The sequence below is a fragment of the Pholcus phalangioides genome, unplaced genomic scaffold, assembly GCF_987345545.1.
Source record: "Pholcus phalangioides strain wild (caught in Gottingen) unplaced genomic scaffold, Ppha-v1.0 ptg000017l_1, whole genome shotgun sequence".
In the NCBI taxonomy this organism is placed as follows: Eukaryota; Metazoa; Arthropoda; class Arachnida; order Araneae; family Pholcidae; genus Pholcus; species Pholcus phalangioides.
Window position 1 is genome coordinate 32,677,834 of NW_028301610.1, and position 13,069 is coordinate 32,690,902.

Below are 13,069 nucleotides of genomic sequence, written 5' to 3' on the forward strand. Positions count from 1 at the left end.
TAGCATTTTCGAGTGCATATTTTAGCATTTTTAAGAGCATATTTGCATATTTCGTCCCACTTTAAATGCATATATTCCGGGTTCTAGCGATGAATGATGCATCATATGGCCGAATGAAATTTTGCCGAGTTTTAGTGGGTACCATACACAAACATGGACACGATCCCATGGACTGGACTCCCCGCCCCCATATCCTTGAATGAGGACATTGGTTTTTGACGGAACCCCAGGTTGTCTTTTACCTGGCTCAAAAATATGTAAGATTGCCCTACCCCAGAAAGAGACCTGTCAGCCTCCTCATTGCAGAGGGGCATGCAGTCAGGGCTGTCTTAACCCTTACAGCAGCAGTCCCGAGATATCTCGTCTTCTTAAAACAGTCTCATTTCGGCAATCACGAGCCCAGCTAGCTCTGTACTGATAGCTTTGTCTGATAATGTTTTCCCTTTCCCCACCACCCGTCCTATTGAATCAACTGCTAGTTGGCGGAGTTAGCTTTTGTTCGAAGTCTAATAATGGAAGAGAAAGGATGTTTTTCCCTTTACCCTTCGAGGTAGTATGCGATAATGCCTATATCACAAATAACAGAAAACGATAGTTTTTTCTCTTGTTTTTATTATTAAATTGTTATTTTGTGCTGGATAGAGAAGCATTTATCAGCTGACGCAATCGGGAAAAAAAAATATTAGTCTTGAAAAAAAATAGGTGGCAATATCTAGAAAGTTTAGTGATTAAGCGTTAAAAGCGATATTATCCCTAAGAAATAAAATTCCCTGTTTCCCCTAAGTATACTGAATACCCAGCCACCCTGATTCCGAATCTTGATGTATTCGGAATCAGGTATAAAAAATTCATTTTTTTATATGCGGTCTGTATGCACGGCAGGCCCGCGCTTTAAGCCGGTACTGCATGCAGGAGCACCACCGGGAACGTTTTTTACGGAACTCGAGCCAAGACTTTTAGCGGGCCCTACATTTTCAGATTTATACAGCAAAAAATGTAGTTCACGACCATGGGGGGCCCCCCCATTAGCGCGGGACTTATAGGACACGGGACAAATTTCATCGTTTTGCTTTTTCACGCTATAAATTAACTGTAGAAGGGCCTGTGAAAAGTCTGACCAGGGAGCCCGCGAAAGATCCCAGTCTAGGATTTGGGGGCCAGTTCACGGCTCTTTGCTGGATCGTTTTCACATTATTCATGGTATGCAAATATGTATTTTAAATGTCACCATTGATGAAGACGTCTGTACCCCAGCTAGAATTTGATCCATGGTTCTCGTTTAACCGAACTGGTTTTCAAAGGAAATACGAATGTCAATCATGTGAGCACATGATTCGTGACTAAACTCAATCATATATCATCCGTAAAAACTGGTTCTGGGATGATCATGGAACTTGAAGGGCGTTCAAACACCAACTTGACCTTAAGAATAGGATGATGTCATGTTGAAATAATGCGTTGGTGTGAAGAAGATTCATGATAACGTTCTGAATGTTTTTAATTAACATGATAATATCTCTGGATTTTCGTGTTTTTAGCCGTATCTAATTTAAATTCCGGTGTGTCGGTAATATCGTGGGTTTCGGGAATTTATGTGACAGTTCAAATTCTTTTGCAAGAATATCGTTATTATTTCGATTTCTCGCTACTTTATATGGTCATGTTTTGAATTTATTAACTTGTGATTTGATATTCAAAGCTTGTTTTGTTATGAAATAGCCATTTCTGATATCCATATGAGAAAATGTTATGCTTCATTTCAGGCCAATCGAGATCTCAATGTGAATTGCACCGATTATCGCGGTCAGCGGGCTCTAGACATCGCAGTGAGCAACCATGACGTTACCATGCTTGAGTTCCTTCTGGACGAGATCCATGTCGATGCTATTCATTACTATTGTGCCGTCTTGACGTCCGTGTTTGAGAATGACGTGCATATTTTGGAGATTCTTCTGGACAGGTTGGTTGAAGGACCATACTTAATTGAGACAAAAACGGGACGTATGTTTATTGACAATGATCAAAGCTCAATCAGTATCGAAGCTGCCGATCCATGTCCAAAAAAAATCAATTGTGTGGTCAGTCTAGGTATAAAATCGCAGCCTTTTATAATTTTTGTCACACCTATGCTGACCATATGACCCTATTTTACAGGCATATTACAACGGAGTTCTTTTGCTGTCCCGTTTTTTCTATAAAGCTTAAGCCAGGATTACACTATGAAAGTTTTATAAAAGAACTCTTTTAAAACTTTTATAGTGTGATCCCGACCTTACTTATTAATTATCTCGTAATCGTAAATGTGATAATTTGCATAGCTTTGCCAACCATAAATCTAAATATTAATTTTTTTATATAAAATTTTGTCAAACTCGATATAGCACGCCTTATTTACCGCCAGCCCTGCTTAAGCCGGGATTACACGATAAAAGTTTCAGAAAAGTTCTTTTATAAAACTTGAAAAATGCAATCAATAGGCGTATTGGTTACATTTGAGCGAATAAAACCAATACGCTTGTTTTTTTCGCAAGTTTTGTAAAAGTTCTTTTACTAATCTCGGCCGTAGTTCCAGAAATTTTAAATGAACAAAACTTCTATATCGCCAGAGTTTTGCAGTTAAATTAGGGTTTGACCATATTTGATTCACAGCATTTATTCCTTTATTTCTTACCCAATTTCTTTACGGTTAACATTTTGACAGTTAAGGGATATGGCGGTTACTTTTGGTAACAATCAGCGATTTCTAGTATTTTTCTCAGTAAAATATAGTCATCCTTAGTTACACCATGTTCCAATTAAAATTAAATTTTTCTTATTTGAAATCGATTATATATTGTAATTTAAAAACAATACGGAAATGGGGTGTTTATTATATATAACAGTATGATACGGAGAAGATTCTGAAAATATGGACGACTGGTAACCCTAGTTTCAAATAATTTTGACGGTAATTGATGGTCATTAACCCTCGCGTATGAAAATTCCACGGAATTATGGGAAAATTTTTCAACAATGGGGCATTAAAACAAGATTTTTTCATAATTTTTACGTTTTGAAGATCACAAATGTCAAGGAATGTCAACTACTGTTAAAAAATGTCCTCGATGTACATGTTTTTAGAAAAATATGAATAGGGTTGCATTTTTTTTATTGCGTTTTATATGGTATATCATGTTGAAGCGGCTACGGTTTTCCACGAATGTATTCCAATGTATAATCGGATTGCGTGAATACTTGGTGGTTGCTGCGTTTTTTTTTTGTTTTTTTTTGACGTAATTTACGATCGTGTATGCGCATGTCAATTATCTCATGTTGAAATGGAAACAAGCACGAAATGTCCCGAATCATGGAATTGTGTTTTCAATTTTCGTGATCTAGAACTTTATTATTCGACTTTTACTTCGAAATAGCCCATTTCTGATGTAATTGACTTGGAAATTTTTCAATCGGAATTGCGTATTCAACTACTGACGCTGATTTTTGTCTTTTCTAGGGCAGAAGAAGACCTCAAGATCCAGAATCAACTGGATGACTTGATGAGTGGAGGACCAGAATGCTCAAAATGCCTGCCAGAAGTTGCCGCGACAAATCTGACACCGACAATGGCCGCGGCTATAAGCGGAAACATTGAAATCACCAGAATTTTGTTGGAGAAAGGTTATTGCATACAGAAACCACATACACCAAAATGTTAGTATTATGTACTTACTATTCAATCTTTTTGTCATAAAATACGTCGTCTTTACGACAGTTCAGTTTGGTTCTCATTTCGCAAAAAATCTGACGCTCTTGTGTTTCGGTCTAAATTTCATTTAAAACCAACTATTGTCATTGAGTAAGCCATACAATTACAGTAATTCAAATACAACGCAATTCCTCTAATGAGAATAACATAATGCAGTATTGTCGCCATAATCACGTATTTAATCGCAAGATCTAGGGTGGATTCACTTCTACAGACACTCACCGTGTCGTGTCAGACACGGCAAACATTCTTTAACATAAAACCAATGAACGTATTCATATTTATCGTATCATGGCTGCGCAGACGCTGACAGACATTTTTATGATGAATGTTTGCCGTGTCTGTAGATGTGAATCCACCCTTACAGTTAAACCTCGACAGAAGGTCGATCTAATAGTTTCGCAAAATAATGGAATTACATCATATTTGATCCCCAACAACATCAGATCATAAATTACACTTTCTATAAGGTCACTATGAGTAGGTGGAAATTACCAGGCGGTATAGCGATGGTGGCCAGTGTTTTGCGAGTTCAAAATTGAGCTCGGATAGTCTGGGAAGGGGTTTTCAGGATGTCAAGATGCAAAGTTTCCTCGGGGACAGGACATGGCACCTTTTGAATTGAGACAATGAAGGTATTTTATGCATACGGGTATATTGCGCCACGGACGCATGCTTGTAGCGGGTTTTTTTTCGTGAATTTCATAGGAATTTGGTCATTCAGTAAAATCGCTATAAATCGAAAACTACGTTTTTTTTAACGGAACGATGAAACCTAATCTATTGTTCCGGAAATGTTTATGCCTGCGTAGTACTATCTATGTAGAAGCGATACAAACAACGTACGCACTTGAAATGACCCGTATTTATACGACACCCGCTCTCAACTGCAAGTGTACTGAATACGTACTTTTACGTGACCCTCACTCAAGTGACAGATTGCAAAAAAAAACGTAAAAGTACGTAACCCGACAACAATGTGTTAATATCGGCTCAACTCGTCTTTTTTAAGAGAAAGATTGATTGCTACTTTCAAACAACGAAAAAAATGTTTTTGTGCAACAATTTCTTGAATGATAAATGGTAGAATATATCGTCCAAATTGTGAGTTATATTTTGGCTCTTTGTTTTTGCCAAGTTTTTATTTGCATTTCCATCTGATTCCATATTAATGAATTCTCCCGATGATGGATAGTTTCCCCAAGTCCCTTTGGCTGACCTTTATTACGAGGTTTGACTATTTTTGATAGTCTAGTAAGATCTTCAGAATCACCGAAATGGACTCTCTTCAGTGGAATGATACTTGAGCTCTTATTACGGATGCAAGATATTTCTTATGGGTCGTGCCGTGGTCAACAGGTCAGGACAACTTTGTGCAACTGCAACAAATGCCAAGAAGGATATAGCGATCAATAAGGATATACCAAGAAGGATATAGCGATCAATAAGGATATACCAAGAAGGATATAGCGATCATCTCAATCTGGAACGAGTGATAGAAAATCTTCATTCCTTTACTCCGATTAATAATCCACTGATGATACTACTGGGTGGTCATAAAATGACTTTGCCGATGTACCAACTCCCTAGCAGCCGCAAAAATCCTGCGCCGACGTTTATGGTGATAAAGATGCCGTTCCAACGCTATTCGTGATTTTTTTTACTGCGCCAATCATTTTGCAATGCGTGAAATTTAGTGTTGCCGTTTTAATTTTTCGAAATTTTGTTGCTGTAACCTTAACCGCGAGAGCTAGGTTTCTGTTTCTTAGCTAATTCTTGAGCGCATACTCTAAAAAAACCTGTATTTCAAATTTCATTAGCATTAGTTGAACTTTGCAGCCGCTAGGGGCTCGTATATCGGCAGAGTTATTTTATGACCACCCTGTATATCCACCGCACTTGCAGATGAAACGCCCTAGTTATGTTCCAATTTTCCAGCCTACAGTATGGAAAACCCAAAGAGAACATCGTGTCAAATTTTCCAGTCTAATTTGTTTTTGTTGTTTAAGGCAGCGATTACACTGTAGAAGATTTATAAAAGTACATTTTATAAAACTTGAAAAATACAACTAACAAGCCGATTGATCTTACATTCGAGCAAATGCAACCGATCAGTTTATTGGTTGTATTTTTAAAGTTTTTATAAAAACACTTTTACAAAACTTTTATAGTGTAATCCCGATCTTACGCCGGTACTACACTATGAAAGTTTGATAAAAGTCCTATTATAAAACTTGAAAAATGCAGCCAATAAGGTCAACGGTTGCATTTTCTAGAATGTAACCTATAACCTCATTGGTTAGATTTTTCAAGTTTTATTTCCTTTATAAAACATGAAAAATGCAACTAATAAGCGTATTCGAATGTAACCAATAGGCTTATTGGATATTTTCAAGTTTTTTAAAATATATTTTATCAAACTTTCATAAGGCCGGGATTACACTATAAAGGTTTGTAAGAAATGAAGAAAAAGCTGTAAGAGAAATAAAGGAATTAAATGCTATGAATCGATAGTCAAATCCTAATTTAACGCCAAAATTGCAAAACTGGAGATATAACGAGTTTGGCGTTTTATTGAATCGCGTTTCAACGCCAACCCCATAGAAATTTATTTCACTGAAAATTTCTGGAACAAAGATCGGGATTAGAAAAAGAAAATTTAGTAACAGATCTTTTACAAAACTTGAAAAAACAGCCAATAAGCCTATTGGTTTAACGCCGGTATTACACTATAAAAGTTTGATAAAATTCCTTTTATAAAAGTTGAAAAATGTAACCAATAAGGTTATTGGTTACATTCTAGAAAATGCAACCGTTGACCTTATTGGCTGTATTTTTCAAGTTTTGCAATAGGATTTTTATCAAACTTTTATAGTGTAATACCGGCCTTATTCGCTCAAATACAAATACATGGCCACAACAGGCAAGATGCCCGTGTAATCGATACTCTTATTGGTTATATTTTTCAAGTTTTATAAAAGAACTTTTATAAATGTTTATAGTATAATGCCGGTTATATATATATATAGGCCGGGATTATATACTATAAAAGTTTTCTAAAAGTTCTTTTTATGAAATTTGGAAAATCCGACCAGTAAGATTATCGTTTGCATTTGCTCGAATGTAACCTGAGCTTTATTGGATGGATTTTTGAAGTTTTATAAAAGGGATTATTATCAAACTTTGATAGTGTAATCCCGGCCTTAAACAAGAATATTGTTATTTGATCTCAGGTAGCTGCCAAGATCACTGTACTAAAAGAGGTGTGAACGGTGAAACGTTAACGGAATCGATATCCAGAATGAACGCATTCAGAGCTTTGGCAAGTCCTTGCTATCTGATCTTGACTTCAGAAGATCCGATTCTGTCAGCGTTTCAGCTCAGTCGAGAACTCAATCACTTGTCGAACGAACTTCCAGAAAATCAAGTAAGTATTTTTGGACACGGAATGGTGTCTTTTGGTTGCCGATTTTTACATTTCCAGATATTATTTTAAATAAATGTTTATTGTGTGTACGACGATCTTCTTCAGAAAGAATACGTTGAGCTGGCGAAGCAATGTTCGACGTTCGCAGCAGATCTCTTGAATGAATGTCGTAACACGGAAGAAGTGCAAGCTGTTCTGGTTCAAAGGAAAGGTTTTCCTGATCCAAGACCTCACAGGTTTAGCAGGTTGCACCTTGCTGTTCAGTGGGGTCAAAAAGAGGTTTGCAGTTATATACATATTATATTTTATTAAAAGATGATGATAATCGAGTAATAATAATCATATCAATTATTATTTTCCGAAATGTCTTCTATTTCACCAGAGAAAGAATTACTTTAAGACAGTGTTTCCCAAAGTGTGGGCAATATCGTCCCCGGGGTCAATGGAATAATGGTCCGGGGCAGTAGAAGCTTTGGGTTTAGTATAGGATCCTATAGGTTGGTGTGGGTTGAGGGAGCGGTAATAAAAATTTTTTGAAGAAGGGGGCGATGGACCCCAAAAAAAGTTTTGGAAACTGCTTTAAGCCAAAGGTTCTCAACATTTTGGATAGTGCGGGGAACTTCATTGGTTTTGAAACTTGTCGCGGGCCACTTCGATGATCTGGAAATGTGCCGTGGGCAATTCAAGTAATATGGAAATGTGCCCAAATATAATAAGTAAATCTGGAAATGCCCCACGAGCCATTAAATTGATCTATAAAAAACGCGGCGGCCATTTAAGTGAACTGTAAATGTGCCGCGGGCCGTTTATAGGGTTCTCAAAACTTTTGGAAGCCCGCGGCCCGGTTTCACTTATTTTTGTAAGTAGAAGGCCCGGTAACTCGACTAACGGCAAATGAACGAGGGGAAAAATTAAACGACCAGTCACTCGCGGCCAGGTATGAATGATGCCAGGGCCCGGCGGTTGAGAAACACTGGCTTAAATGATCCGTAAGTGTACTGAGAGCCACTCAAGTTATCTGGGAGCATGCTGCCAGCCACTTAAATAATCTGCAAATGTACCACGAGCCATTTGAGTGAGCCACTCAAGTGGCTCAAGTGATTTAGAAATGTGCTTCGGATCGTGTAACCACTTCACTTACAAGCTTTTGGCGACGAATTTGGATTATCTCTGACGAATCGGCGATAAATTTGGTAACCTCGTCCTGACCCAACCGCACATAAAAGAAACGTGAAAAGGGAAAAAATATAAAACGAGAAAGCATAATTAGATAAGGTACGTGAGTTTTTACGAAGGATTTAACAACTGGATGTTGCGAAGATATAATTTGGAAAGAGAGAAAATTCAACTGCCCCTGCGGGGAATCGAACCGACGTCCTTTCACTTTCCGGGTGAACGCACTAGACTACAGAGGCACAGAATCTCTCAATCTTTCCTTGGAGCTCGTGTACACTGAAAGGGACCGTACATGGACGGCTGGACCAGACTCAGGCCAAGCTCACAACTGCTGACGCTGCCACCAGATGGCGACTTATGCAAGGATGACGTCACTCTCCGCTACCATACGAAGGATTTAACAACTGGATGTTGCGAAGATATATTTTGGAAAGAGAGAAAGAGAGAGTGTACACGAGCTCCAAGGAAAGATTGAGAGATACTGTGCCTCTGTAGTCTAGTGGTCTAGGGCGTTCACCCGGAAAGTGAAAGGACGTGGGTTCGATTCCCCGCAGGGGCAGTTGAATTTTCTCTCTTTCCAAAATATATCTTCGCAACATCCAGTTGTTAAATCCTTCGTATGGTAGCGGAGAGTGACGTCATCCTTGCACGTGAGTTTTTCTCTTTTTCACCCTCGCCCTATGTTCTCTTTCACTCTTAGGCCGGGATTACACTATAAAAGTTTTGTAAAAGTGATTTTATAAAACTTGCAGAATACAACCAATAAACTGATCGGTTGCATTTGCTCGAATGTAACAAATCAGCTTATTGGTTGTATTTTCAAGTTTTATAAAAGCACTTTTACAAAACTTTTATAGTGTAATCCAGGCCTTACATGCATATAGTAGAAAGATACATTATATGTAACTGACGGGAACCATTAACAGGGGTGTAGAAAGAAAGGGGATAAAAAAGCCATTTCAGTTGATAGGGTTACTATAGAGCTCCGCGATGCTGAAGAGAGGAAAGAAAACAGTACTACTTTGCATTTATTCCACTGACGTTTGGTCGCAATATTACGTCCGTGATCGTAAAGGGGTTAAGTGATCTAGATATGTGCCGTTGGCAGGTCAAATGATCTCGAAACATGTCGCGATTCTTCTAAATATGATAATCTTTTATGGGTCACTTGATTGGTTTGGCAATTTGTCGCGTGCTACATCAGTTGACTCCGAGGGCCACATTTTGTCCACGGGTCATGGGTTGAGCATGTATGCTTTAAGCTTTTAACATTATTGCCGAGACTTTTCTGGAATTTTGATTTTATAAATAGTCATTTTTCATGTTTGAATGTCCGTTTTTTTTCCTTCCAGTTCGTTTGTCATGCCAGCTGTCAGCAGGTTTTACGGTCTATGTGGGTGGAAGGACTTGGTTCGTGGTACAGTTGGTCTTTCAACAAAAGAGCTTGCCATATTGTGAAACACGCGATTTTGACTCCGATCGTATCACTTGCTTTCATCTTCATTCCCAGAGCCGATGTTCTTGGCCCCTTGAGAGTTCCACTCAACAGGTTTATCTACTCGGCAACATCATACGTGTTCTTTCTCTCATTGCTCATGGTCACTCTTCTGAATGACAGGAGGCGAGTGTGGATTATTGATTCCTGATCAATTCTGTGATTGAATAAAAAAAACTTTTTCGGACTGCTTGGCTGTTGTAGATTGGAGCTCATACTGAACGTTGCCCAACTTCAGTGGCTGGCATCACTAGGAGAGTTTTCCGGAATACCGGCCCATATTTATGCATTGGCTTGGATGGAACCGTCCAGCTATATATGATTGGCCCAAGATCAACATTGGCTGAAACTCAATTTTTCACTACAAGATCCGGAAACATCTCCTGATCATGCCACCCTCTGGAGTCCGGAAAATGTCGAGTGTAAACTCCGATCTACGTCGAACGCGTGGCCCAAGAAACTTTTATTCATCAAACAACTGCCGCGAAAACCTGATCAGATACTCAATTTTCTGATTGTTTCTATTGTCTTATATTTGAATCGCATTTTTCTCTTCTACAGGTACGATATACAGTCACCTGTTACATGGACAGAAATGGCAGTATGTTGCTTTGTGATCGGTCATTCATGGCACATAATCATCAATCTTTTTTCAATGGGCTTCAACAGCTATTTCAGAGCTTGGTGGGCGGTGTTTGATCTCATCATGTTTTCACTGTTTCTCGCCACCGAAATACTGTGGTTCAGCGTATTCGTGCTTAACCTTTTGAGTGACGTGCATGATCCGTCCAACAGGATGACCTGGCCCTGGTATCATCCAATTCTGCTCGGTGAAGGAATGTACGCCACAGCTTCTGTTATGGCTTTCAGTAGATTGCTTCTTTGGTGCCACATTAATTCGAAATTGGGACCATTAGGTACATCAGTCAAATATATGTTGGGTAAGTTTGAAGAATTTACAATATCAGTCCATTACTCGATATTTGTTTGCCAGAAATATCAAACGCAACGAACCTATATCGGGATGAATATTTTGTTTATAGTAAAAAATGCTTACTTCGTCTGTTGCAGGTGACGTCACGCGTTTTTTTGTCTTGTTTTTCATCATCATGTTTGCTTTTGCAACTGGCATCAACTCCATTTACAAAAATTATAAGGATTCTTCTCGGCCTGACAGTGAAAATGAACTTTTGGAGCAACCAGAAGCGTTTCTGACGTGAGTGTTGTTCCGAGTTGACACGCAATTGTTTGTGTAGTACAATTGTTAACTTTATTCCAAATACAGTCAAACCTCTCTTTCTCGAAAATACATGTTGGTGTGTTAAATAATCTGTCTCGAAAAATAAAAAAAATCCTTGCATTTACTGCACTAAATCAATGCTTTTCACGTCTGTATCTAGAAGTGATTTTCGAAAACTATCTCGAAGGCCAAGACCAATGATAGTAGAAAAAGAAAACATTGAAATTTTCCTTTTCTTCTCGAAAATTCTTCTCCGGAGGTGAAAGAAACTGATAAGAAAGAATTATTCCTATATTACAGCCCATTGTGTTGATGGATCGTTTCAATCGTAAGCGGATGCTATTATTGACGGGGGGGGGGGGGGGCATGGGGAGGGCTTGTTCAGCATGCCAAAAAGTCAGGCAATTAAAAATTCCTTCAAGAATGCTGCGGGTTTGAAATCGCTCATCGGAGTGATGAAGGATCAGATCTTCATCAGTTCACTTGAATTTCAACGATTCTCAGAACAATACAGTCGCCCCCCCCCCCGTTTTCACGGAGGTTACGTTCCGGAGGTGACCGCGAATACGGAAATCCGTGAAAAACCGAAACCATAGGGGTTTTTTTTTTTTGTATATCTCGTTTATCAATCGTGAGAAAGAGTAGGGTGACGCAGAGGTAGAAGGTAATGTCAAAGACATTCTAAGTCTCGAAGAGATAGAAATCACAATGCTTTTTCAGAAAACACTGTTTGCCGTTTCTTCACATCAAGTATGTTGATAAGGCTTCCTCTACTAATTTTTCTACATGTGAAGAACGCAAAATAGAGGGATCTTTGTTATGAAAATAATCTATTGCTGATTTGAGCTTGCGAAGCCCTTCCACTATATTACTCATGGTGAACTTGTCTTCTACTTCTTTATCTTGATCTTCATCTGGTACCGCTTCAGTTTTAGTACCAGTCAGCTTCATTAATTCCTCCTCAATCGCATGTATTCACTCTCAAGGTACCTCCTGACTTCCGGAACGAAACACCGTTTAAACCAATGCAGGAAAAGTGTTTTCATAGTCCAAGCCTTTTTATTGTTTATCCAAAATACTGGGAGCTTTGTTTTATATTTCCCTTCAATGATCACGGATTCGCAGATTGGAAAATGATGGTGGGCTTTATCATGTATCCATACGCATTTGCGCAAAACAACAACACAGTAAGTCTATCTCTACTTGCCTTAAAACCAGGAGCTCGCTTTTTTCTCTTGTTTAACTCCTTTGCGGTGTTTTCTTCCAAAATAGTGCAGTTTCATCAGCGCTGAACACCTGCTGATGTGTATAACCTTCTTTTCAATAATTTTCTATGAAGTGTGAAAATTTTCGAGCTGCCTTCTGCTCGGCAGAGGCTTGATCGCCAGTGATTTTTACATTGCGTGATCCGACTCGTTTCTTAAACGTGTGAAACAACCTTTACTTGCATTAAATTCTGATGAAATAGACGTTTCACCAGTCATTTCACATATGGAAGAGTAAAAAATTTTCGCCTTTTCTTTTATATTACAATCAATTGGAATACCTTTTTGTATCAGTCTTGTACCCACAAAAAAACGCATTTTCTGTACGAGAAACACGTGGATCCCGTAGGCGCTGCGAAGTTTTTACTGACACGGGTGCAGCTACAGCCACGGCTGAACGAATTTCAGATTCCTTTTTCTTGATGTATCTCACCGTAGATTCGTTGATTCCGTAATGGCGGACCACACTAGGTATTGACTAACTTTCACCAAGCAGTTTTCGTCAATATATCCAATTTTTCTTGTCAAGTTTTCACTTTAATTAGTCTTTTCAAAGCATTATCAGTAGCATTAGAAGAATGAGTTGTGCTGAACAAGCACAACTCAAATTTTGTAAACAACTCGTGAATGACGATTGCTGAGTGTTGTCAAAAAAAAAAAAATTTCCAATAAAGGGGAGAAACCGCGAATACGGGGCGCCGACTGTACTGAAGATGCAATT

At 38.6% G+C, this 13,069-nt stretch overlaps 1 protein-coding gene and 1 non-coding gene across 2 annotated transcripts in view; both read left to right on the forward strand.

Moving 5' to 3' along the window:
* The window catches only part of LOC149072923 (short transient receptor potential channel 5-like), a 28,332-nt gene that overhangs the window by 9,625 nt on the left and 5,638 nt on the right, over positions 1-13,069 (forward strand). Inside the window, exons 3-9 of the mRNA XM_089246366.1 lie at positions 1,764-1,960; positions 3,494-3,690; positions 6,979-7,172; positions 7,278-7,451; positions 9,701-9,969; positions 10,405-10,784; positions 10,915-11,059. Coding sequence (XP_089102492.1) covers positions 1,764-1,960; positions 3,494-3,690; positions 6,979-7,172; positions 7,278-7,451; positions 9,701-9,969; positions 10,405-10,784; positions 10,915-11,059 — 1,556 coding nt within the window. The remainder of the gene's footprint in view (positions 1-1,763; positions 1,961-3,493; positions 3,691-6,978; positions 7,173-7,277; positions 7,452-9,700; positions 9,970-10,404; positions 10,785-10,914; positions 11,060-13,069) is intronic.
* TRNAS-GGA (transfer RNA serine (anticodon GGA)) lies at positions 8,834-8,907 on the forward strand. The gene has a single exon. It is a non-coding gene; the product is annotated as a tRNA-Ser (tRNA).